Source organism: Sus scrofa, chromosome 4, assembly GCF_000003025.6.
Source record: "Sus scrofa isolate TJ Tabasco breed Duroc chromosome 4, Sscrofa11.1, whole genome shotgun sequence".
NCBI lineage: Eukaryota > Metazoa > Chordata > Mammalia > Artiodactyla > Suidae > Sus > Sus scrofa.
Genome location: NC_010446.5, coordinates 90,386,079 through 90,412,890, shown reverse-complemented (window position 1 = coordinate 90,412,890; position 26,812 = coordinate 90,386,079). Strand labels below are relative to the sequence as shown.

At 54.1% G+C, this 26,812-nt stretch overlaps 2 protein-coding genes across 2 annotated transcripts; one reads left to right on the top strand and one right to left on the bottom strand.

Moving 5' to 3' along the window:
• Positions 465 to 10,849, top strand: KCNJ9 (potassium voltage-gated channel subfamily J member 9). The gene is made up of 3 exons (XM_001929061.4): positions 465 to 645; positions 2,882 to 3,791; positions 7,153 to 10,849. The coding sequence occupies exons 2-3, from the start codon at positions 2,942 to 2,944 to the stop codon at positions 7,482 to 7,484; spliced, it is 1,182 nt and encodes a 393-aa protein (XP_001929096.1). The 5' UTR covers positions 465 to 645; positions 2,882 to 2,941; the 3' UTR covers positions 7,485 to 10,849.
• On the bottom strand, positions 11,511 to 19,277 carry IGSF8 (immunoglobulin superfamily member 8). The gene is made up of 7 exons (XM_003481424.4): positions 18,968 to 19,277; positions 15,479 to 15,856; positions 14,097 to 14,558; positions 13,327 to 13,734; positions 12,476 to 12,889; positions 11,956 to 12,086; positions 11,511 to 11,773 (listed from the first exon to the last, which is right to left on the bottom strand). The coding sequence occupies exons 1-6, from the start codon at positions 19,251 to 19,253 to the stop codon at positions 11,971 to 11,973; spliced, it is 2,064 nt and encodes a 687-aa protein (XP_003481472.2). The 5' UTR covers positions 19,254 to 19,277; the 3' UTR covers positions 11,511 to 11,773; positions 11,956 to 11,970.

Genomic DNA, 26,812 nt, shown 5'->3' with positions numbered 1-26,812 from the left:
CGTGACAGAGATTAGAAGCCCTGACCCTGTCTCCCTTCTTTGAGTAGATCGCTTTTCCCTCCAGCTACCTCCTTCGGGATCAGGGTGGCCTCTCCAAAAATGGAGACTTTGATGGTGGGCCTGACCTGAGAGCAGCATGTGCCCCCAGAGGTCCCCCTGGAGGTGAATCCCCAGGACACCAAATGCCTTATTCCCAAACACATCAGGACCCGTATTTTCCCAGAGCAAGGAGCTTCTTAGGAAAGAGCCAGCATGCCAGCTTTTCTTTCGTTTTTTTTTTTTTTTTTTTTCCTGAGGGGGTGAGGAGGCGAGCTCTGAGTTGTCCAGGAGGAGGGACTTTGGCTAAAAATAGCTATGGCGTGTGGATCAGCCTCTAGTGGTACCCAGGACTGGGAAGGGGAGGGGAGGGGGATGCTCTAGAGCTGTCGCCAGACTGGTTGCTGTGGAAACCAGAAAGGAGCAGGGGAGCCTGGGAAGTGGGGATGACACAGATAGCAAGTCCTAGTCAGAGCTGCCGCTACATTTAGGAGAAACAGCGGTGCCTGCGGCTCCCACTCTCCAAGGGGGCTGGGGGGGGCAGTGTCAGGGGCATGGACGCTACCCCCCAGGGGTCTCTGCTGCCGGCTGCTCTCCTCTCCACACGCTGTGAGTTGAGTTGCGGGGGACTTGGGTTTGGGCCCCTTTTTCCAAGGCAAATGGGGGTTTGGGAAGAGCTGGTTCCTCAGGATGTTTTCACCAGATCCCCTTCCCAAAAATAAGTCCCCTTGCTGGCCAGCACTCTCAAGTGGGAGAAAGGGAGATCCAAGAGAAAGAGGCACTGGGGTCTTCTAGAAAGGGGTCAAAGCATGCACACGAAAGGAGAAGGAATAGGCTGGAGGAACAGGAATCTTTGGAGGGAAGGTGTAAAATCAAGTCTTTGCTCTCAGGATAGAGGCAGGAATTTCACACCTTTCCTCCCCTACTGAGAAAAATGCCGCCCCTACCCTGGAAGACAAGAGATGGGACACAATCAAAGTCAGGCTCACTTAGCTCCCCAGGGCAACGGAGAGTGAGAGAGTTCTGGGCACCATCAGACTCTGGGGTTTCTTCCCCACACCTGGGCAGAGAGCTCTGTCTAGGCAAGCAGATTGGGGGGTGAGATTACCTAAGACCCCAAGAGACCATCTGGAAGCCCACCTGGACTGAGGCTGGAATCCAAGTGTGCCCAGGTACCGTTCTGCATGACCCGTGATCTCTAAGCCAATCAACGCCTAGAGCTGACTCCTCTCGAGGACATCCTGGGCTGCAGGGAGGGAAAGGGAAACTCATCGTTGCAGGAGGGGAAGACCCCAATCTGCCATTGCATTGGGGCTCCAGGACCCTGTATCCCCTGATTCCTCATGGAAAATAAATGTAGGAGGTGCCCCTAAACCTCAAGCCATCTCATTCTGGTTTCTCCTCCTGCCCTCTACCTCAACGCACACGCACACACACACACACACATACACACTCTCCTCCAAAGGTCTGGCTGCAGAGCACCTTGCTCCAGAACTTAAATTCAAGAGTGCTGGGTTTGGACTTACATATCCAGCTGGTTTCTCCCCGGGACCTGGTCAAACATCCAGGCCATCTGTGGTCCTTATGTCACACTCTCCCCCTCCACCACCCCACCCCAGCCAACCCAGGTTTCCTTGGAATGGGGGAAGAGGATGATTCCCAGGAAGGAGGAAAGGCTAAAAAACCTTCAATCCTTTTTCTTATCCTTTGCTCGTATGAACCATACCTTCCTCGGTGCCTAGGGAAGGGCTCTGGGTCTCTCTCTCAGGGCTGACTGCAGCGCAGAGAGTTCCCTAAGTGGAACATTTTAAAGCAAAATCAAGTAGGCTTCCCTTGAACGTGAGATTCGGGGCATACGGAGGGGGGCTGTTATGAGGATAGTCAATAGAGGTAGGAGGCTGTAGGGGGAGAACTGATGGGAGGAGGAGGTAAAGCAGGTGCTTTGTGCTGCACTTATCTGCTCGATGGCTCCTGAAGAATAGGATAGCAGAGGGCTACAAGCCTAATCTTGATGAACTTTGTGCTTCCTTTACCCTGGCTGTCTGGGTTGATCTCATATCCTCCAGCCCTCTTGCCCTTTTTCAGGCTGTCTCCACTGTGGAAAGAAGCCAGGGGAAATGGGGCTGACACTACAGCCGCCATGGTCATGGTTAGTCCGCAGGCAGGTTGCTCAGTGGGATTTCCCAAGATGGGAAGAGTCAACCCTTACCCACTGGAGATTTTCTACTTACTCTCCACCACTTCCATTTCTCCTTGGTAAGCTTGTTGAGAGGAAGCAGATGTGGGAGGAGGCAGAGTAAGTGAGATCTGGGGGAGGGAGGAATGGGAAAGACTTTCTATGTCAGCCTTGGGATGAACTTCAAAAGAGCCTGGTTGGATGGCAGGTTGAATGGCTGAGAGCAAGAATTAGTGGGCTGCCCTGACAATAGCCGGGGCGGGGTGGGGGCGGCCATGGGGCAGAGAGGGCTCTGCCCAGAAGCGGCAGATTAACCGCCTGCCTCCAAGAAGCCCACAGTCTAAAGATTTCAGGATAGTCCCTGCCTGGACCTCTAGCCTAGGGGTGCCTGTGAGGTGCTGCACAGCCCAGTTAGAGGCAGGGGACCAAGATCTCTGGTCCCCGTTCCCCTGAAAATAAAGAGTCTCGCAGAGTGCGATCCAGTTCATATACACGATCCCCTGTGATACTCCCGATGCTGGGAACTGGGGGTGGGGGCAGCTAGGGTCGGTTGTGTATATCCATCCCATCCTACTGATGCGGAAGTTGAAGTTGAAAGCCACCCGACCCTCAGCGCAGGCCACGGTCTCGGCCTCTCCCACCGATCGGCTAACTGGGCCCTCCTCTCAGCCCCTCCAGGCCCCGCGCCGCCGCCGCCCGGGCCGTGACCTCCCCGCCGCGGCCACCGCCATGGCGCAGGAGAACGCCGCCTTCTCGCCGGGGCCGGAGGAGCCTCCGCGGCGCCGCGGTCGCCAACGCTATGTGGAGAAGGACGGCCGCTGCAACGTGCAGCAGGGCAACGTGCGCGAGACGTACCGCTACCTGACGGACCTGTTCACCACGCTCGTGGACCTGCAGTGGCGCCTGAGCCTGCTCTTCTTCGTGCTGGCCTATGCGCTCACCTGGCTCTTCTTCGGCGCCATCTGGTGGCTGATCGCCTACGGCCGCGGCGACCTGGAGCACCTGGAGGACACGGCGTGGACGCCTTGCGTCAACAACCTCAACGGCTTCGTGGCTGCCTTCCTCTTCTCCATCGAGACGGAGACCACCATCGGTTACGGGCACCGCGTCATCACCGACCAATGCCCCGAGGGCATCGTGCTGCTGCTGCTGCAGGCCATCCTGGGCTCCATGGTGAACGCCTTCATGGTGGGCTGCATGTTCGTCAAGATCTCGCAGCCCAACAAGCGCGCCGCCACGCTCGTCTTCTCCTCGAACGCCGTGGTGTCGCTGCGCGACGGGCGCCTCTGCCTCATGTTCCGCGTGGGCGACCTGCGCTCGTCGCACATCGTCGAGGCCTCCATCCGCGCCAAGCTCATCCGCTCGCGCCAGACGCTCGAGGGCGAGTTCATCCCGCTGCACCAGACCGACCTCAGCGTGGGCTTCGACACCGGCGACGACCGCCTCTTCCTCGTCTCGCCGCTCGTCATCAGCCACGAGATAGACGCCGCCAGCCCCTTCTGGGAGGCGTCGCGCCGCGCCCTCGAGAGGGATGACTTCGAGATCGTTGTCATCCTCGAGGGCATGGTGGAAGCCACGGGTGCGGGAGGGGCCCAGGGGGAGGAGGGGAGCAGAGTGGGCGGGGAATTGGGCTTTGAGGGGCCGGGCCAGAGGGTGGGCAGGGCCGAGGAAGGCAGAGTGGAGGGATGGAGAAGCTGGTGGAAGATGAGAGGTTGAGGTGAGATGGGGACCCTGGGTTGGGGTGTGTGTGAACAGAGTGATCCCCCAGAGAGCCGAGAGAAAGCTGGGAGGAATCCTTGGAAGTGGCCCTGGCCTGGTGCCCTGGGCTGAGAGGTCTGTGTCACTAGGAATAGGGGAGAGTCAAAATAATAGCTAACACCCAGTGCTTTCTCTGTGCCCTGCATGGTTCCAAAGCACTTGACACCTCTGAGCTCATTTAATCTGAACCCCACGAAGAACCCCCATAAAGGTAACTTCTTGGTATTGTGCTCATTTTTCAGAGAGGAGATTGCTCCAATGAAAAGTTAAGTTGACCACAGTCAAAGGCTAAATAAGTAGTCACATCTGGATTTGACACAGGCAGTCTGGCTTTAGCTTTTACGGTGCAGAGTAGGAAGGAGGGGTTAGATTCCTAGTTTTTCTCATTGCTAAGAGGTGCAGGCCCCTGGATTTTTTTTTTTTTTTTTTTCCTTTTATGGCTGCGCCTGGGGCATATGGAAGTTCCTGGTCTAGGAGTCAAATCAGAGCTGCAGCTGCTGGCCTATACCATAGCCACAGCAGCGCCAGATTTGAGATGCTTCTGCAAACTACACCACAGTTCACAGCAATGCTGGATCAAGGCCAGGGGTGGGACCTGCATCCTCATAGATACTAGTCAGGTTCTTAACCCGCTGAGCTACAATGGGAACTCCCAGGCCCCTGGAATTTGATGATGAAGATTTTCCATGGCCTGAGTTATTCCTAGGCTAGAACTTAGGGAGAGGTTGATAGCTGTTCTCACTTCTGCCTCAGTTTCCCCATCCATCAAAAGGAAAATAGATGATATGAACATTTCGAGCCCCAAGAAAGAACTAGCAGTGTGCTTGTAATGTCAGAACCTCCAATGCAGGCTTACACCAGTGAAAGGTTTGGGAACAGATAGGACAAGACCAGTGCAGGGGCAGCTAATGGGCCCTTTGGGACTTGAGACCTAAAAGTAGAAGAAGGAGTTTCCATCATGGCACAGTGGTTAATGAATCTGACTAGGAACCAGTGTTCGATCCCTGGCATTGCGCAGTGGGTTAAGAATCTGGTGTTGCCAGGAGCTATGGTGTAGGTCGCAGACACGGCTCAGGTCCCGCATTTCTGTGGCTGTGGTGGAGGCCAGCGGCTGCAGCTCCGATTAGACCCCTAGCCTGGGAACCTCCATATGCCACAGGAAGCGGCCTTAGAAAAGGCAAAAAATAAATTAATTAATTAAATTAAACTAAATAATAAAATAAAAGTAGAAGAAAACCGCAAGTGAATAACTGAAGGCCCACCAGGGGTCCCTGCAGCTCCTGCCACTGTTGCTGGTGTTGCCCTCTGCTGGCTTCTCTCAGATCCATGCCTTCAAACCCCTTTCCTGACCCTTCAGGCTGAGCCTCTACTTCACCACTTCCTGCCTCAGTGTTCCCCATCCCCTCTTCCCCCAGAGCTCCCTCTAGCCCCCCTCCCTTTCCCGGTCACTGTGCTTCCTCTCACCCCATCAGCTGGCACTGTTTTGCCAGCACCTGAGAAGTCTCTGCCCACCAAACCCTCTTCTCCCTTTGTTCCCCCAGCCTCTCCCTTGCTTCCTCTCAGCCCTTCTCTCCCCAGTGTCATTTTTGCCTCTTATTCCCCTCCTCTGCTGGATGTTTCCTATTCCAGCCTTCACCAAAGGAACAAAGAATATCAATGTCCCCAAGTTGGCTCAGGGCAGGGCTTTCAGTGTTGAGAGCCAGTCTCTGGTTAGCTAATGTTCACTCTTCTTTCCACCCCCTTGTACAGAGGTGGACATGAGCTGAGGGGGATATAAGAGACCCCGGGGTAGAAGAAGCACTTGCCCCAGTGGGTGTGCCCAGCCCACAGAGGACATAGGATGAAGGCCCACAGCAAGGAGGACGGGGGCAGTTGGGGGTGGAAGAGATAGGGATGGAAGCTTATTGGATTTTTCTAGAGAGACAAAGCTGGAAAGGATGGTAATATTTTGGGTGAGAGAGTCAGTATCCAAAATGCTTCTGAAAAGCAAGGATAATGAGCCAAAACCCAACAAGATGACATTTAAAAGGAATAAATATAAAGTTCTACATTTAGGCTTTAAAAAAAAAATCACTTATGTAAGCACAGCATGGAAGAGCTCTGGTGAAAAAAGAACTGGGGGTTTTAGTTGGCCACAGGCAATATGCTACAGCTTCCAAAAATGTTTATGTAATGTAATCTTGGGGCCTGTTAGCTAAAGCATCATGGCCAGAAGAGAGAGGTAGTAAGCCGCCTCTTAGGCATGCATCAGGCCACATCTGGGGTATTTATCACATTCAAAGTGCTTAAAGGATCTTCCTGGGCCATTCTGGTTTTCAGTCAAGAAAGTAAAATTTTTAGAAGCCAGGACACATCAACAGTGATGGAGAGAGATGGGGCTATTCAGCCTGAAGAAGACATGATAGAACCTAAGATTCCTGCTTTTAGATACTTGAAGGTGTGTCATATGGCAGGGAACTGAAATTAATGAAGGCAGGTTTTTGTTCTGTATAAAGAACAACCTAGGAGTTCCTGTTGTGGCTCAGTGGATTAAGAACCCAACTAGAATCCATGGAGTTCAATCCCTGACTTCTTCCAGCGGGTTAAGGATCTGGTGTTGCCACAAGCTCTGGCATAGGTTGCAGATATGGTTCAAATTTCATGTTGCTGTGGCCATGGCCTAGGCCAGCAGCCGCATCTCCAATTTGACCCCTAGCCTCGGAACTTCCATACGCTGCAAGTGTGGCCCTAAAAAGAAAAAAAAAAATCACCAGATATTAGAACGATCACACAGAACGGTGGGCTCCTTGTGAGGTGGTGAGCTCTCAATTCGGGGAGGTAATCAAGTATAAGCTAGATGCCCAGTATTAGGAATGCTTCAGTGGGAAGCACTGTATGGAGAGGGAAGTTGGATTAGATGATCCCTAAGGTCAGTTTCAAGGTTCAGCTTCTCTGATTGGTATCCCCAGTGGAAAGGAGGGGAGAATATGTGCTGGAGGTTAAGAGGAGTTGAGGCAAATGGTGAGGAGGAGGGGGAGCTAGGCAAATACAAGGGTTGGTGAAGTGGAGAAAGTGGGTTGGACCAAAATGGGGGCTGGGGGGGCTTGGGAAGGGATTCAGGGAGGGGTTCTGGAAATAGACTTGTGAAGCGAGGCAGGAGAGGGAAGGCTGGGGTCCCCCCTGACCTGTGTGCTTCCCCCCAGGAATGACATGCCAAGCTCGGAGCTCCTACCTGGTGGACGAGGTGCTGTGGGGCCACCGCTTCACATCCGTGCTGACCCTGGAGGATGGCTTCTACGAGGTGGACTATGCCAGCTTCCACGAGACCTTTGAGGTGCCCACACCCTCGTGCAGCGCCCGGGAGCTGGCTGAGGCTGCAGCCCGCCTTGATGCCCATCTCTACTGGTCCATCCCCAGCCGGCTGGATGAGAAGGTGGAGGAGGAAGGGGCGGGGGAGGGGGCGGGCGAAGGGGCGGGGGCTGACAAAGAGCAGAACGGCTGCCTGCCACCCCCAGAGAGTGAGTCCAAGGTGTGACCAGTTTCCTCCAGACCCCTGTGGCAGGGCCAGACGCAGGTACCTGGGGATCTGGAGAGCAGAGGTAGAGAAGGAAGCAGGTAAGGTCCCTGAGACTGCACTAAAGCTGGAGCAGCCCCTCAGAATCTCAGCTCTAGGATCCAACACGGAAGGGAAGGAGCCTGATGGCAGGAGAACGGAGGGTGGGATGGATGAACTTACCAGCCTATCTCTGTTTGACCTTCACATCTGTTCACCGGTGGATGGATGGACAGAGGGATGGACCTCTGCAGCTCCAGTGGGAAGGTGGAAGCAGACAGAGACAGCTGGTGGGTGGAGAAATGGGCCGACAGACAGATGGTACCCTCAGGGCTGCCCCAACTCACAGAGCATCTTTGTGCAAATTCTCAAAAGGCACCCTTTTCTTCCAGACGACACCCCCTCCCCCAAACCAGGGTTTGTGGCTTGGGGAGTGGAGTGTGGGCTGAATCTTAGGCTCCGCTCACCTCCTCGTCCAACCTCCCTGAGTACGGGGCACCCGTCTCACTGGACACAGTAGCCCAAGCTGACCCAGAGGAGAGAAAGCTGGATGGAAGCGGCCAGAGATGAGGAAGATGCCCCCCCACCTCCACCCCCACCATTGTGACAGGCTGAGAGGGAGGGTGAAAGGTGAAGAGGCAGCTGCGCAGGACGGGAACAACCTTGTCCGTGAATACAGGGAAACAGGCTGTGGGGGAGATGCTAGAGCTGGGGCCTGGGAAAGACAAACCAGGGATGGCGATTTTCTGACAGTGGCGTGAGGTCTCAGAAGTACCACTGCAGAGGCAGGAGGGAAGGGAGAGGTTCTGTGGAGGCAGAAGGGCCAGGGGAGAGATGGAGAAAGTAAGTCCACTGGAGCTGGGAAACAGGGCTCTCAGCAAAGCAGAATGGGTCTTTGGGCACAGAAAGACGGAGTCATTCAGAGAGTTCGCTGGGTGCCCATTGGAGACAGAGGGCTGTGACCTGGGCATGTGTAGGAGGTCAGTCAGAGACCACATGCCTGTTCTGGGAATACAGTGCACGTGGGAAAAACAGAGAAATATGTTTGTGGCAATTGTTTCAAACTGAGAACCTGGGTGATGGCTCTGAGCAGGGGGTGGGAGGCCTTGGGAATTGGAAAGATAGGAATTGGGTCAGGCCTAGAGCACTGACCTGAGCCAGCAGTCACGAACTTGGATGGGCCTCAGGCTCACCTGGAGGGTTTGGGAGCACAGATGGCTGAGCCCCACTCCCAGAGTTTCTGATTCCGTAGGTCTGCAAAAACTTTGCATTTCTTTTGTCTTTTTAGGGCACACCTGCGGCATACGGAAGTTCCCAGGCTAGGGGTCCAATTGAAGCTGGAGCTGGCAACCTACACCACAGCCACAGCAATGCCAGATCCTTAACCCATTGGGTGAGGCCAGGAATCAAACCGCATCCTTGTCGATACTCATCAGGTTCATGACCACTGAGGCCATGATGGGAACTCCCAAAACTTTGTGGTTCTGACAAGTCCCAGGTCATGCTGACACGGCTGGAAGAGGCGCCTTGAGAAGCCCCACTCTAAACAGACTTGGAGGTCCTGCCAAGAGGTGGGGCATCAAGCTGAGGAGCAGACGAGGCTCCTCGTGGGTGGCGAACTGTGGCAGCGGGAGGGGACCGCGAAACCCAGGCTGAAGAGTTGATCTCTGGTCCCGGGGACTTGCCCATCAGTGGAAATAGGGTGCTGACAAGTTTGCAACAGTGTCTGGGGAAGATAAGTAGGCAAGACAGATATGAGAGAGAAGTCGGGAGGCCTTGTGGGGGGAGGCGGGGGTGCTGGAGCAGGAAGGGCATCAGAGGCCAAAGATGGAATCGCTCATAGGACCTAAGAGGCAGGTTGCAGTGTGGCAGGAATCATGTGAGAGAGGAGCCAGGAGACCAAACATCCTGCTGTGGCTGCAGCCTGCTGTCTACCCAACTTGGACAGAAGTCCCTGGAGAAGTATTCCCTCCCTGTGGTCACCCCAGTCACCAGGGACACCCTCCCCCCACCCCCCACCCCCAAGAATGGTGAAGGGCAAGTTGAGAAGGGGCAGAGGTAGAGGGACCCTCGGCCGGGAGAGAAGTATATGCACGCGCAGGCACATCCTTCCACAGCGCTGGCCCAGCAGTGACCTCTGGTCCTTGGTCTTGGCTACACCCCACTCCTGTCCATGATTTTTTCGTTTTTGTCTTTTTTTTTTTTTTTTTTTTTTGTCTTTTGAGGGCCAGACAGTGGCATATGGTGGTTCCCAGGCTAGGGGTCTAATCAGAGCTGTTGCTGCCGGCTTACGCCACAGCCACAGCAATGCCAGATCTGAGCCACATCTGCGACCTACACCACAGCTCACGACAATGCCAGATCCTTAACCCACTGAGCAGGGCCAGGGATCAAACACACAACCTCATGGTTCCTAGTCAGATTCGTTTCCACTGCGCCACGACAGGAACTCCTTATCCATGGTTTTTTTAAATGTAATTTTATTTTAATTTTTAAATTTTTTTTGTCTTTTTAGGGCCGCACCTGTGGCATATGGAGGTTCCCAGGCTGGGGGTCCAATCAGAGCTACAGCTGCCAGCCTACACCACAGCCACAGCCATAGCAACTCAGATCCGAGCTGCGTCTGCGACCTACACCACAGCTCACAGCAACGCAGGATCCTTAACCCACTGAGCGGGGCCAGGGGTCAAACCCAAGTCCTCACAGATACTAGTCGGCTTCATTATTGCTGAGCCACAACGGGAACTCCCCCGACTCCTGTCCTCTAATAAAAGTCTGAGTCCCTTGGGAGAAAGCACCCCAGTGTGCTCCATTCCAGGCTGGGAAGCTGGGATCCTGCAGGACACCAGCTTGGGTCCACTCAGAGAGGACATCTTTGCCTCGGGTCACAAGGTCACTTGGGTCACTATCAGTCAAAAATGAGGTCCCTGAATCCTGGCACCGGCTGTTCCCAAAAGAACAAATGTTGGCTTACAGGATAAGGAGCGATTTGGGTTTAATTTGGTGAAACAGCCAGACTCTGGACAGGAGGGAATGGGCTGTTGCTATCAACACTCGCTCACACGGTAGTTCACCCATTGCAAGTGAACCCCCTGCAGAGGAACTGAGCCTGGATGGAAGGCACCAAGACCCCACCACACCACTCCTCGTCACTCAGCCACCGCTCAGGACACCACTGTGTACAGAGCCAGGAGTCTGGAGACTTGGGTTCTAATCCTGACATTGTCCCTAATTAGTTCTTGGACTCTGGGCAAGTTACATCACTTCTCTGGGTCTCAGTTTCCCCATCTGTAAAAACAACGCTTAGCAAACTAGTAATGTTCAATAAATGTTTAAATAACTGAATTGAAAGAGGTAGACTGAGTGCCTCTTGAGATGCAGTGCTGCTGAGAAGTCTAGGATCAAGGAATCCTTAGGCAGCAGCAAATGCAGGGAGCCCCAAGGCCCTGGGGGCGGGGGTGAAGCGGGGGTGGGGGTGCATGCAGGCTGTGGAGGCGGAGTCCCTGGGGCTCCTCTGACTGCTGTCACATTCTAAGGCTTCCATTCTGCTGCAGTCAGACAGAATAAATGAAGATCAGAAAGAAAAAAGGTGGAGGCCCCAGGGGCCGGAGGGAGGAGTCAGGCCCAAGATTAGCCTGACCTAGAGGATGAGACTGCACAGTGTGGGAACTGGGCAAAAAAGGGCCCTGGATCCTGGATGCCGCCGCCTTGCAACCTAGAAGTGTAGGGGTGAAGGCCATGCTCCGCTGGAACTCACCCCCCCTTTCTCTTCTCCCCTCCCCGAGCAGGAGTCCCTATAGGAATTGGCTCAGCACTGACAGCTCAGACAGCAGATGGGACCCAGGTGTCCCCTCCTGGGGTGGGTGGCATGGCCCACAGAGGCCAGATGGTGTTTGTGGGAGGAAGTGAGGCCCAGGTCACTCAGAGGAGGTTGTCAGCTGCCAACAGCCTCCCTGCCCCACACTCCCGCCTTATACAGCCTCACGGCAGGAAAGACACAGACAGCCCTGGATTTTATAAAACAAGTTTATTCACATTTTAGAAAAACTCATCCTGGGACAGGGAATGGCCTCCTTTTGGGGCTCGGTGTGGGATCGAGAATGGAAGGCCAGACAGAGGGAGGAGGTGGGGAAGGAAGGAGTGGGGAAGGGGAGCCATGTCCCCCACTCTGGTGGGGAGTGAGTCAAATAAATTAAAGGCAGTGCAGGCAGAGGGAGAGGGTCTCCAGGTACCAGAGGTGGGCTGGCAGCTGGGCTGGAAGACAGTCACACCTGCAAAAGGGGAGAGCACGCCGAGGGGGCTAAGGAGTGTGGCTCCCTCCCGGCCCTCACCATTCCTGGGGCCCTCACAGAGCTGAGAGGGGCTGCTCCTTCTCCAGCTGGGGCCAGGAGGGAGCCACTCATCTCAGGACCTGGGGAGACGGGGCTGGGGATTCGGGGTTCTCGCCCCTCACCTGGGGAACGGGGGATCACCGTTTCCGCAGCCTCTTCATGAAGCAGCAGGTGATAGTGCCAAGGATGGTGGCGCCGATGACTAGGGCAACACCTGCACCCACCAGCAGGGGCACGAACAGGGTGTCCAAGGCTGGGCAAGAGAGGATGGCTACGTTCAGCCTAGAGTGGTCACTGCCCTCCACTCGTGGTCCCAACCAATGTGCCAGCACCATCTCTGTTGAGCAGTCTGAACCACCTCCTCCTACTCACAGAGCCTTCCCTGACCCGCTCCCTGGCCCCTCTGTATTCAAGCCAGTCCCCACCACCAGGACCCTGGGCAGAGGGGCACTGAAAGGCTGAAAGCTGAACTTTCAAGACTCTCTGTGTGAAAAAATGAGGACCATTCCTCCGGAGGAAGAACAAGGGACCATTAGCAGGGGATCTGATGCAAAGGGAAGAACGAGGGCAAAGGCGAGAACGAGTGGGGGGGCTGGAGGGACGGGTGAGTGAGGAGAGGAGGGGAGGGCGGGCATCACTCACCGTGTGTGTAGGGGTAGACTGTGACAGGCCCCGAGCGGGCGCTGCCCGCCTGGTACCAGCTGTAGTCCGCGTGCTGCACCCAGGCGCTGGGGGCACAGTGGTACACGCCTTCGTCCTCAGGCTCCAAGCTGTGCAGTCTCAACCGATGGCTTCGGGGCCCCAGCAGCTCCACGCTGACAGGTCCTCCCCCGGGCCGGACACCCAGCTCTGCCACACCGTCCTTGCCCACGCCACCCACCAGCTGAGCGTGGCCAGAGCTCAGTTCCCCCTCCTCTGGCCGCTCCACCCACCAGCTGGCAGCCAACCGCAGCCCGGGGGGGCCGCCCCGCACAGAGATGTTGCAGAGTAAGGAGGCTGTCTCCCCGCGGTACACTGTGCCTCCTGCCAGCCAGGCCACAGCCTCCAGCACCACACCTGCAGGACAAAGGTCAGAAGGTGAAAAGTCAGGGGGCACGGGGTTAGGACTGCTGTCCAAGCAGTAGCCCAGAAACTTGAGGTGTTTCCCCAGTCTTAGAAGAGGCCGAGGCATGGAGGCAGTTGATGGTGAGAGAGAGGCATAGAAACAAAGGGAAAGGTTCAGGATGTAACAGGATCAGAGGCATCTTGGGAGCGCTGGAACACAGGTTCAATCCCTGGCCCAGCAGAGCAGGTTGAGGATCGGGCGTTGCCGCAGTTGCAGCTTGGGTCATATCTACCCCTCTACCCCTCGGATCTGATCCCTGGCCCAGGAACTCTGTATGGCACGGGGCAGCCCCCTCCACACACCCCCAAAAGAGGATATTTAAAAAAATAAAAGGGAAAGGTTCTATAGAACCCCAACACTAACCAGGGCCCAACCCGCCTCCTCTCACCTTCCTCTCGCACGTGCACAGGGAGGGGTCTGGAGCGGGCACTGGCTGCTTCACGAAGCCGGGCCCCAGACCCACGGACATAGGCCTTGGCAAGGCAGCGGTAGGTGCCCGCATCCCCTGGCCGGGCAGCCTCCAGCCGTAGCCGATAGGTTCTCGAAGCCACCTTCTCCATGGCAATGTGCCGGCCCTCGTAGCCAGGGCCCAGGCTGCCCACGCCCTCTGTGTCCAGCTGGGCAACCAGGCGGCCAGGCCCAGGTGCCCCTGCAGGTGCCATTTCCCAACCCACGGAGTAAGCGGCATGCTGGCCTGGTGGGGGCAGGGCCCCTGACACGTTGCACAGCAGCTCCAAGGGCTCCCCTGGGCCAATCCGACGTTCACCAGGCCCCACTGTCACTGCCAGCTGGCTGGCTGAAACACCGGAGGGGAAGAGGTGTCAAGGAGGCAGGAGAGGGCACAGAACACCTGACTCCCCAGCCATAGTTCCTTCCTGGACAGGAGCAACTTCCAGGCCACGCATCTCCCAGATGCAGGTGCCTGACGCCCCCCTCATCTCATCTCCGCCATGGCCCTCCCATCTCCCACCAGGTTCTGAACAGAGAAAGTCCATCCTGGGTACAGATGCTAACAGGGATTGATGCTAATGGGATCATTCACTGGAGGGAAGGGGAGCTCCCTGGAGTTGGATGATGGCCATCAAGTGCCCCTAGGGCCATTGCCCCTACTGAGATACCACGGCTCCCAGCAGGCACCATGGGACGTGTGGCACTCACACAGTGTCTGCACGTCCACGTGGGCCAGGACAGCCCTCTTCTCCGCGATCTGGGCCCAGCTGCCATCGGGATCCTGAATCCACTCGGTGGCGGTGCAGTGGTAGGTGCCCGCGTCCTCCGCCTGGGCGCCCCCCACCACCATGCGGTACCGCTCAGTCCCCTCCTTTCCCAGCCGCAGCTCCCCTGCCGCCAGCCGCTCGGCATAGGGAGCTCCAGCCTCCACAGCCAGGTCAGGCCGGAGTCCCACCACTTCCTGCAGGGTCGCTCGCCCCACCGGCACCTCGGGCACCACTCGCCCAAAGGACACAGCCAGGTGTGTGTGCTTCTGCGTGCTCGTCCGCGCCAGGCAGCCCAGGGCCAGCTCCTGCCCCTCGTGCACCGTCAGGCGAGGGGGTGAAACCGGGGCCTGGCGGCCTCGGGGCCCTGGGGGGGTAGCAGACACCTGCAGCAGATCTGGAAGAACTGGAGAGAACAGCTGGAGTGAGGAGGGCTGGGAGCTGTCAACTTCTGTGACTTTTCTATCTGCAACCTCTTTCACTAAATAGACTGTGAGCTCCTAGAAGGCAGAGACTTCGTGTTGTACCATTTCTTCTGTAACCCAGTGGTGCCAAGTACAGTGCTGGGCACACAACAGGCACTCAGTAAATATTTGTTTTGTTTTGTTTTTTTAGGGCCACAGCTATGGCACAGGGAAGTTCCCAGACTAGAGATTGAATAGGAGCTGCAGCCGCCGGGCTACGCCACATCCACAGCAACGACAGATTCGAGCCGCGTCTGCGACCTACACCACAGCTCATGGCAACACCAGACCCTTAACCCACTGAGCGAGGCGAGGGATTGAACCTGAATCCTCATGGATACTAGTTGGGTTCGTTAACCGCTGAGCCACAACGAGAACTCCAATAAATACTTGTTGAATTTCATTAAAGCCAGCCCATCGCCTACTCACCCTTATGTCTGAGACTGACCCCTGTTTGAAATACTCAGAAAAGTGGCTCTCTCTTCCTTTTTGGAAGACAAAGAGACTTAAGAGGGCAAGAACATCACATGGTCTCACTTCTCCCCCGGATCTGGATCCTAGAATCTCCAGGAATGGAGTCTGTTCACTCCATCTGGTTCCCCTGCCCTGTCAGGGAATGGAAAGGGGACTGGATGGCCTAAGGACACTTTTCCCTCTGCCAGGAAGCAGCCCGATAGAATAAAAGCAGTGGCCTGGAATGAAGGGACCTGGGATAGAGTTTGAGACAGGCGGCTAATTTTTTCAGTGACTTGCGTGAAGTCACTTAACCTGGTTGGGCCTCAGATTCCTCTTAGGTCCCTCCCGGACTGACTTTCTGCCTTTTGGGAGGATGCGGCCCCACCCCCATCCCAGGGCCCAATACCTCTCAGTTCCACTTTGCCGCTGTAGCTGCCCAGGTAGCGGGCATCAGTGGAGGGTGTGTAGCACTCGTAAATGCCAGCATCCTGGGCCTGCAGGCGGGCAATCTTGAGCAACACGGCATCACCCTGCAGACGCTGCACATGCACCTCACCAGCTGCCACTCGGGGCCCAAAGACAGCGTAGGAGAACCCGGCGTCCCGGGTACTGACAATGCCCAGGGCAGCCTCTGGGGCTTCGGGCCTGTACAGGAACCACTCGAAATCCTGCTGGGCAGGACCGTCATAGCCACTGACATTGCAGGGGATGGAGATGGCTGTGCCAGCCACGCGGTACAGGGGCCCCTCAGGGACCAGCACCTCCCGGGCACAGCACCCGACTCCTGTAGGGAAGGATGGGAGAGGTCAGAGATGTCTGGGTACCCACTGCTTCCCCACACCACCTGTGTCATTTTTGGCCTCTGCTTGCAACAGGAAAAGAAACCTACAGCTTGGGCCCTGTTCTGAGAATGGGGAAAGGATGCTGGGAGGTAAGACACGTGGGTCTTCAGGTGGTGGTACAGAGCCAGATTTGCCTCAAAACCCAGAAACATCCCATTCCTGGGAGGCCAGAAGCAGATAGGGGTGGAAAGGAGTGTATCTGCTTCCTGATTTAACCTTCCTTGGTTCCAGCTATACCTTGAGTCCCTCCTCTTGTTTCCCACTCGCATGTCTGCGAGGCCCAGCCAGTGCCACCTTCTAGCTAAAGGATCCTAAGACCACATGTCCCGCTCCTTTGTTTGAAGGGAGCTGGCAAAACCTTGCTCAGAAGGGCTAGTTGGCTCAGCTGTGTCACCTGGGCCAAGGGACTCCAGACAATGGAGCCAGCAGCCCAGCAGGACAGGGCACAGACCCAGTCAGTTCTCACCACACAATCCCTCCCCCCTCCAGCTGGGCCATGAGCTCACTGCTTCTCCTCCCCACAGGGCTGGCGAGGCAGCTGAGGCTCAAGGGGCAAGAACCAGTCTCTGCCCTGGCCTCCAGGGGCAGAAGATCCCCTCCTCCACCAGTGCCTGCCAATCCTCCCCACAGGCCCAGCTGACACACAACCCCCCCCCCCCACAGCTCCCTAAACAAAAGCCTCCATTTGCATGTGGTGTTCATTCATTTACATACTGCTCCCTTTGGGTAGGGAAGCTCCGAAACCCCTAGCTGCCTCTTTCAGTCTTTCTCTCCTCAGAGGCCAAAATTCTCTTCTTTGCCCCACCCCCAGGCCCTACCCTGCCCCCTCAGATACTCCTGGTGGCCTTGGAGGGCTCAGCTTCTTCCTTCTCTCCTTCCTTCCTCTCACAGCCCCAGATCACAGAAGCCCAGAATGTGAGGGGGGCTGGGTCAGCCCTCTGCCTTCATCTTCTGCATGAGAAAGGTAAGGCATGAGAAGTATACAGTCTTGGCCAAGTTCCTACTATCCTTGGCTGGCTTCCACATGCCCCTGCAGAGGGACAAGCCAGGGAGGTGATGGGGAACTCCGGGGATGGGTAGGGGAGGGAACTGAGGACACTGACCTCACCAACTAGAGTGGCACTCCCAGGGGCTTACCCACAGGGGCTGGCGGAAAACAGCAAGGCTAGTCAAATTCGGGCCCTCCAGCTGCCCCAGAAACATCCCCCTTAACTTTCCCACCTGAGCCCGCTCTTAACCACCCCTTTCTTCCTGCGGCTGAGTCACGTCACGGGGAGAACTTGGGGTCTGAACATCTGTACAGGAAACTTGTGTTTGCTTGGTTAGAGCTCAGGCTGCAAATCTGGAGGTCGGATTCCAGCCCCAGCCCCAGCCCCAGCGATCTGGTTTGGACCAGCCCCTCCCAATCCCAAGCCTCAGTTTCTACACTGGAGGAGAGCTCTGAGCTTCCATTCAGAGGGTGAGTGAGCCTGTGTGACTCAGGAAGGCTCTGCCTGAGGGTGTTTCATAACCAGAGTGATGGCGGACACAGCCAGCTGACACCTTCCCTGGCCTGGGGCAGACACCGCTCAGGAGGGCCCCTCCCATCTCCCTGGCTCCACGACTGCTGATGCTTGGAGATCCCCATGGGAAAGTCACCCCCACAGCCTTAGGACACCAGCTGCCAGGCAGCTCTCTCCCCAGCTGGGGCCCCTCTGTGTCAGCAGAAGAGGGAAAGAAGAACAGGGTCTTGCTTTGGAGTCAGATGGATGGGGGTCAAATCTGAGCCTCAACATTCATCACATGGGTTGTCTGGGGAAAGTTACTTCATTTTCCTCATCTTCAAAATGAAAGTAAGCGCCCCTGTGTGCAGTGGGTATTCAGCAGGCTCTTCTGTCTCCGCATCACACTTCCCCTGGGCTCCTCTCTGCTCCACGCTGCCCACTGGGGAAAACGGGCTGAGTGCTAGGCAACCAGGCTGTGCAGCTCCTTCCTCTGTACCTCCTCCTGCCTCCCCCAAGGAGACGACTCATTCTAGTCCCATAGGACCCAGGGACCTATGTCGTACAGGGAGGCTGCTCGGCACTGTGATAGAGCTCTGATCTAGAAACAAGTGGCTGGGGCTACGTCAGCCTCTGCGGTAACTATGGCAGCTCCGAATCCTGGCACCAAAGCCACCCCCCCAACCCCGTGCTCTTATTTCAAGGGTCTCAGTTTCCTGAACATCTGTACAAGCAGTCTCACGGTACTCCTCCCCAGACTGCCCCTACAGGGAGCCTCCTCCAGTTCAGGCCCAAAACATTTCCACCGGCACTGCCTGCATGCATCTGTGCAGCAATGGCCCAGGACACCCCACCGAGAACACGCACAACAGCCACAAGGGCGCTTGGAGATCTCAGCATCAGTCTCCACAGAGCCTGTTTTCTCCAGAGGCAGAGAAGCTGGGACTAAGAGGGTGTGACAACCAGTGGGAGGCTACAGACCCAAGGGACATCTAGGAGAGGAAAAGAGGGGCAAAGGGAGACCTGGTCCAGGATAGAGATGGAACTGCCCTCAACTTTTGATGAAGTTGAGGTGGGGGATGCAATTAGGGGAGACTTCCTTCAAAGAGCGTGGGCAGAACCCGCCCCTGGGCCTCCAGCCAACTCAGGCAATTACGGAGATGGGCAGGCACTGCCTACGCAGGCGAGCTTCAGGCTGGGCCTGGAGCTGAGTGTGAGGCGGTGGAGTCGCAGCATTTGGGCGCAGCGACCCCAAGACCTGAGCATGCCAGCTAAGAAGTGGGACCTGCTCCTCTGAGGCCAGGAGGTCCCTGGGGGTGGCACCTCTTTGGGTTCTCACTGTGCCCCAGCCCAGGGCCTAGAACTGGGGGAGCCTTCAATCCCCGCCTGCCACCCCACTCGCCGCCCGCCCCAAGACTGGCTCGGCCGGCGGCCTCACAGGGCAGCTAAGCGCCAGGCCCGGCGAGGCTGATGGAGAGGCGGGTGCGAGGGGCTCCGAAGTGCTGGGGAGTCGGGCAGGATTGGACACCAGGTAGCAGGCACCTGCCGGGCGGGGCTGGGAGCCGGGCTTACCCAGCATTAGCAGCAGCAGCGGCGGCGGCGGCGGCTTGGGACCGAGGGCGCCCATCCTGCGCAACGAGCTCTGGGGAGGCTCTGGGGGGCGGCTCGGGTTCTGGGTGGCCGGGGGCTCAGGGGGCGCATGCCCGGGTGAGGGGCACCAAGCGGAGCAGCGAGGCGTGGGTGCGCGGAGCTGAGCGGAGCGGAGCGGGAGCAGCCTAGGCCCCTCCTTTTTCCCTCCTCCCCCTGCCCTTCCTCCTCCTACTGCTGTGCCTCCAGCCTCTGCAACTGGAAAGACCATTCCCGCCCGGCCTTACCCAGGCTCCGCCCCGACCTCGGCTCCCGCCCCCGCCTAGCCCCGCCCGGGTCCCCAATCCCGCCCCGACCCCTCCAGACCCTGGCCCCGCTCAGATCCCTGGGTGTGTCTGGACCCTAGTCCTGGACCTCCGCCCGGACTCCGCCCGCCCCCGTTCAGGCTCCGCCCCGCTATCCAGCTCCTCCCTGACCCCGATCCAGGCCCGCCCCCCTGGGTCCTGGCTCCGCCCCGACCCCAGCCCACGGAAGCCGGCTGCACCTGGGTTTAGCCACATCCACGTCAGCTTGGCAGGTTGTACTCGTACCCTGCACTTTTCGGCTTTTCCCTGAGGATTTGGGTGCAGGGGCCCCTGGGGTCAATGAGGTGACTGCGGCTGCACACTTAGAATCAAGCTCTTTTCCCGGAGCCTCTACGCCTCGCGGCCAACCCTGCCGAAATGGGGAAGGGCGGGACCTTGGAGTTATGGAACTAGGAGGATCTGGGCTCAAGGACGCTCCATGGCTTCGCAAGGTCACTGGAGACCTGTTTGCCACCCCCTCGGGGCAGAACCAGAGGAAGTGAGTTAGAAGGGTTGGCCGGCTGGGTTCCGTCACTTCCTGGTTGGCGATCCTAGTCAAGTTGCTCAACCTCCTCCAGCCTGTTTTCATGTTGGCAAATTGAAGTGGATGACGTCCACCCCAAAGGATTTTTGTGACGTTAATTGAGATAATGTACCAAGGTGCTTGGCACAGGATAACACTAAATAGGAGATGGGGGGGGTTGAATTATTTAAACTGTTGCTGTGAGGTTTAGTTCAGACCGAAAGAGAGGGTGAGCTTGGGGTTTAAGCGAAGGAGCCCCTAGGTCCAGTGAAGAGAAATGGACAGCACTCTGCACTGGGAGGAGTGGGGCCTGCCCCAGAGGTGGGAGGTTGGAAAAGACTTCTTTCCTGGGAACTCTGTCTCTTCCTCAACTATAAAAAAGTGGGGGAGTTCCTGTTGTGGTGCAGTGGAAACGAATCCGACTAGGAGCCATGAGGCTGTGGGTTCGATCCCTGGCCTCTCTCAGTGGGTTGAGGATCTGGCATTGCCATGAGCTGTGGTGTAGGTCGAAGATGCGGCTTGGATCTGATGTTGCTGTGGCTGTGGTATAGGCCAGCAGCTGTAGCTCGGATTGGACCCCTAGCCTGGGAACCTCCATATGCTGTGGGTGCAACCCTAAAAAGCTAAAAAAAAAAGGGATGTGGGGAGGATCTGGAAGGGTGGGGTCAGAAAGGGGAAAGGGACAGCCAGGATGTCCAAGTGGCCATCCACAGGGACTAACCCCAGAGCTTTCATCCTCAAACTTCCATCTGTCCCCACTCATCCCCCAACCCTTTCACTCACTCCGATTTACAGAAGAGGAAACAGGCCCCGAGAGAGGAAGTGGCCCAAGGCAGACCAGATCTTCCTTGACTTTCTCTTCCCTGATCCTGGCACAGTGCCCGATGAGATGAGGTGCTCAGTTGAAGCCATATTCAAGAATCCTGGAGAGGAGTTCCCATTATGGCTTGGTGGTTAACAAATCCGACTATGAACCATGAGGTTGTGGGTTCGATCCCTGGCCCTGCTCAGTGGGTTAAGGATCCGGCATTGCCATAAGCTGTGGTGTAGGTTGCAGACGTGGCTCCGATCCCGCGTTGCTGTGGCTCTGGCGTGGGCTTGGCAGCTACAGCTCCAGTTAGACCCCTAGCCTGGGAACCTCCATATGCCGCTGATGCAGCCCTAGAAAAGGCAAAAAAACAAAAAAAAAAAAAAAGAATCCTGGAGAGACCAGAGAAATTCTGAATCAAAATGCTGTCAACCCTTGAGGGAATCAGAGGTCCCCCCTCCCCTCTCAATACTTCTAGGAATGGCCTAGGAACAGGACTCCAGGGTCTCTTTTTCCCCCTATTTTGGCATACCTGCAGCCTGATTTCTCCAGATTCATTTCTTTTAAGCTCATCCACAGGCCAGATTGAGCTGTGTGAAAGCCGAAAAGTGTAGGGAAGCGTTTGGAGGAAAGTCACTCTCCCTTTATTTAGGGGTGGAGTGGACATAATGCCTTCGTGATGCTTGAGAGATGAGAGATGTTGCCCATCTTCATCATCATCATAGATGCCACTTATGGGACATGCTGATCTTAAAAATAAAATAACAAGCTCTTGGAGTTCCCATCGTGGCTCAGTGGTTAACGAATCCAACTAGGAACCATGAGATTGTGGGTTCGATCGCTGGCCCTGCTCAGTGGGTTAAGGATCTGGCGTTGATGTGAGCTGTGGTGTAGGTTGCAGATGTGGCTCGGATCCCGCGTTGCTGTGAATCCCGTGGCTGCAGCTCTGATTGGACCCCTAGCCTGGGAACCTCCATATGCCGCGGGAGTGGCCCTAGAAATGGCAAAAAGACAAAAAATAAAATAAATAAATAAAATAAAATAACAAGCTCTTAAGCTAGCCAAAATGAGTTTGTTCAGGAACAGCAGATAAATTGCAATTTGAGAGGAACAGACTGTAGTGAACCATAGGCAAGAGAGAAAAGACCAAGGGAAGGTCAGCTTTTGTTGGATTAGGAGGAACCTGGGGAGGGCTGTGGCAGTTTTCTTTTTCGTTGACTTCAAGGGATGAGCAACTTGTTGCTCAGAAGGAACTTTTCTTTCTTCCTGCTGGGATCTGTAAGCTGTGGTGAGTGACATATGCATGAGAGTCCTCCCTTCATGGGTTCCTGACTCCGTTTTGACATAGTTTTCCTTTTGTTCATTTTCACATTTCCCTCTTTTAATCATAACCTTTCCTTGAAAGTGTCACTGATCAAGAATCAGGTTACCCAATTTCAGGGAGTTCCCATCTTGGCTCAGCGGTTAACGAATCCGACTAGAAACCATGAGGTTGCAGGTTCGATCCCTGGCCTTGCTCAGTGTGTTAAGGATCCGGCGAGGTGAGCTGTGTTGTAGGTTGCAGACGTGGCTCGGATCCCCTGGGAACCTCCATATGCCGTGGGAGCGGCCCAAGAAAAGGCAAAAAAAAGACAAAAAAAAAAAAAAAAGAGTCAGATTACCCAGTTTCAGCAGAATTATCTTTTGTCCCTTGGTGAACCTCTCCTGGATGTCATATCCCACATCAGAGGGATAGTGCCTGACAAAACCATCAGAGGACATATCTGAGTAATAAGGGAAGTAGAAAAAAGGAACTCTCAGGCCTTTTCCCTCTTAAGATCCTTTCAAAATGTCAAGTCAACATTCTGTTTGTTTCACCATTTCTTCAGAGGCTGGACAGGCAATGGGTGCAAAATTTTTTAATTAGGAAAGCAGAATTAAAAGTATCATGACAGGAATTCCTGCTGTGGCTCAGTGGAAATGAATCTGACAGCATATGTAAGGACGCAGGTTTGATCCCTGGCCTCCCTCAGTGGGTTAAGGAGCTGGTGTTGCCGTGAGCTGTGGTCTAGTTCACAGATGTGGCTCGGATCCCACGTTGCTGTGGCTGTGGTGTAGGCCAGTGGCTACATCTCTGATTTGATCCCTAGCCTGGGAACTTCCATGTGATATGAGTGCAGCCCTAAAATTAAAAAAAAAAAAAAAAAAAGAAGAAGAAGAAGAAGAAGAAGAAAGCTAACATGACAAATCCAGTTTGTAGGATGGTTTTAAATCATGACCCTAGGATAGTCAACTGAACAAACAGCAAATGCACTTGTTCCCTGATCTTGTATAATTGAGTTTCTACTTCTCTGGAGGCATTTACCCATGTGCAACAGCTGGTATTTGCTAATGCCACCTTGTTCACAATCAAGGCTATTGATTGCTGACAGCTACTTTAGCCAAGGAGTCAAATGATCATTGTTGGACTGCAGAATCAGCCAGCTCTTCTAATGTTAGGAGGGGATTTATGCTCATTAGCACTATGTCCCAATGGGAATAGGCTCTTGCTATGGAGGCAAGCCCAGAGTCATGTATGGATCCAGGTAGTTCCCATTTAGGATGCTTATGAATGTTTAACGAGAAAGATCAGTGGGAAGCTTCTGATTTATTATAGATGTTAACAGGGATGGTTAAATATCCCAGTAAACATTGGTCTTCCATTCACCAGCTGCCCAAACATTCATAGGCCCACTGAGAGTTTCATTTGCCACAAACAAGGCTAAAGCCAGGCGGTACATATTGGACTATTATTAATAGTGCCATTAACTGGAATTTATCAACTGGTCTTTTTGAGCCAAGAGTTAGTGGTGTTCAGGGAGTATTTGGGGAGAAGCAATTCTGTTCTGTGGATTTTGTCCCAAAAGGCTGCAAAGAGAGGGATGATTTTATCATAGCAAGCAGACTTAATACTGGAGGGTCACCACTGTCAGGGACATATTGGGGTTTCTGACAACAAATCCAACAATCAGAAAGGTTTCCCCCTTTGGCAATGGATTAGGAAAGATGGATAAGAGCATTGTCTTTCCAAGTAAGAGAGGGAGAAGAGAAGGCAAAAAGAAATGGGGAAATGATATACAGGCCTGGTCCAGTCATCTTGGGAGAGCTGTTTCCTTCAGCTATTATAATCTTCAATTCTTGGAAATCTTTACTTTTTTTTTTTTTTTTTTTTTTTTTTTTTTTTTTTGAGGGCTGCACCTGCAGCATATGGAGGTTTCCTACAGCACATCCACAGCAACACTAGATCCGAGCCACATCTGCGACCCACACCACAGCTCACGGCAATGCTGGATCCTTACCCCACTGAGCTGAGGCTAGGGGTCGAACCTGTGTCCTCATGGATGCTAGTCAGATTCGTTTCCACAAAGCCATGGCGGGAACTCCAAAAATCTTTATTTTTATATTACAGGTTGTGGTACAAGTCCATTCAGGGTTTGGTGTTTTCTTTGCATGCAACACATGGATTCAAGAGCCTATTGCATGGAGTTTAGTGGCACGAGCTTTGGTTAACAGTACCTGATAGTGGCCTTTCCAATGCAGTTGAAGAGAATCTGTCTGGAGATGTCTTTTCTAATAGATGAGACCTTCAGGATGTGACGTATAAAGCTGAAAGTCTGCACGTCCCAGGAGCATGCCATGGAAAGGTTATTCCAATATATAGTTAAGTATAGTTTGTAGGCTCCTAGGGGAGTGGTCCTAAGATTCAGAAGGACCAATGGCAAAGCATTGTGCCAAGGTATCTGAAGAGTCTCCACAACTTTTGCCTATTGCGTTTTGATGATGCCATTGGTACATTGGACTTGTTCTGAAGATTGAGGATAAGTGCAGTAAAAATATTGTAAAACTGGACAAATGGCATGGACTTAATGTCACACCTGACCAGTAAAGTAGATTCCCTTATCAATATGACATTTGTGGCAGCGGGGATGGGGAGCAGTGGTTCCCCCCAGGTAGGTATGATCTTTTCCAGTAGGATCTTGGAGGCAGTAGCCTGTCTACACAGAAAAGCTCCAGTCCAATAACATGCCAATTGTTGCCAAGACATATTTATACCTGTGAGATGGGGGTAGCTGTGTGAAATCCATTTGCCAAATCTAAATGGTCCATCAGGCAGTTTAAAGTGCCTAGGAGCTGTCAGGACAGATTTTCCTGGATTGCATCTTAGGAATAAACATCATCCCTGGATCCAACATCTTCCTATGCAATGCTGTGTAAAATTGGTCTGATATCATTTGCTCAGAATTCATAACTTGGGGAAGCAACATTAAAGCCTGCACACTGGTGTTAAAATTCACAATATGGAGCACTTTATTTATTTGTATTTGATTGATTGATTTTTACCATTTTTATGGCCACACCCACAGCATATGGAAATTCCTAGGCCAAGGACTGAATCCAGGCTGCAGCTATGATCCTCACCCAAGCCACTGCATTTGGAGTCTTAACCCACTTCGCTATAGTGGGAACTCCTGCAGCACTTTAAAGAGCATGTCAACTTGCTCCCTCACTTCGTCATCACCAGTCTGGCCATGGGGGTATGCCCTGTTCACTCCTGTTAAAGGGTATAAGCATTTTGGATTTAATGTTTTTTCTTGACTTTTTTTTTTTCTTTTTAGGGCTGCACCTGTGGCATATGGAAGTTCCCAGGCTAGGGGTCGAATCGGAGCTGTAGCTGCCAGCCTAGGCCATAGCCACAGCCCCTCGGGATCCAAGCTGTGTCTGAGACGTACACCACAGCTAACAGCAACGCCAGATCCTTAACCCACTGAATAAGGCCGGGGATCGAACCCGAATCCTCGTGGATCCTAGTCAGGTTCGTTAACCGCTGAGCCATGAAGGGAACTTCCTTTCCTTGACTTGTTGAAGTTTATTAGCCATCCCCACTATTTGAATAGTTTTAGTACTCTGAAGCAAGGGCTGTTTAATGAAGATCTAACAGAAATCCATTCCCAGTCTGGAGAAGGGTTGGGGAAAACCCCTGTGACTCCTCGGAGTCCCATCATTGGGAAGTGGAAGGACATTGGAAAGATAGGTTGGGTGACTGAAGACTCCTGGAGCCATTATAGCAGTCTTTTTTTCATGTCCTGGCTTCAGCGTTCCCTCCGCCATTCCAGGGGGTTTAGGTCCTATGGGTCCCTTCATGGTCACCATGAAATGTCAACCTTAAAAATGAAGCAAGTCTTAAGCTAACCAAAAAGAATTTGTTTGGGAATAGCAGAGGAATTGCAATTCTAGACAAGCAAACTGTGCTGAGCCAAAGGTAAGTCCAAGTGTCAAAGGGAAGGTTGGTTTTTACGAGGTTTTAGGAAGAGATGGGGAGGGGGTTGCTGTGGTAGGGTTTTTTTTTTTTTTTTTTTTTTTTTTGGCTGCAAGCAATGAGCAGCTTGTTGCTGGGCTGAAGGAAGACTTCCTTCTTTCTGCTGGGATCTGTAAGCTGCAGTGATGTATGTGTGAGAGCTCTCCCTTCATGGCTTCCTCAGTCCTTTTTTTTTTTTTTTGCTTTTTAGGGCTGCACCTGCTACATATGGAAGTTCTCAGACTAGGGGTCAAATCGGAGCTACAGCTGCTGGCCTACACCACAGCCATAGCAACATGGGATCCAAGCCTCTTCTGCCACGTAAACCACAGCCTATGGCAACGCAGGATCCTTAACCCACTGAGCAAGGCCCGGGATCAAACACGCATCCTCATGGATACTAGTCGGATTCATTTCTGCTGCACCACAACAGAAACTCCCTGACTCCATTTCAATTTAGGTTTCCTTTGCTCATTTTCACAGATGCTTGCACAATAAGGCCATTTGGGGTATTACATCTAGCCTTTATAGCATATTATAACAGGTGGTGTCATCTAACAATGAGAAAGCTAAGGTTCAGAGGAGTTAAGCTTTTTGTCCAAGGCCACACAGCTTTTAATTGGCCAAGGTATAATAAGGAGCTTGGCCTATCTGTCCCCAAAGCCCCCAATTTTCCAACAGCCCACTGTCTCTTTCCAAGCCTCTCCATACATACCACCATGTGTAGGCTTACATAAACTTTTCATTCAACAGATACTGATTGGGCTGTGCCTTGTGCTGGGCACTTGGAGATGCCAGGCAGAAATGTTTCCTTCAGGGAACATATGGTGGTTCCAGGGAG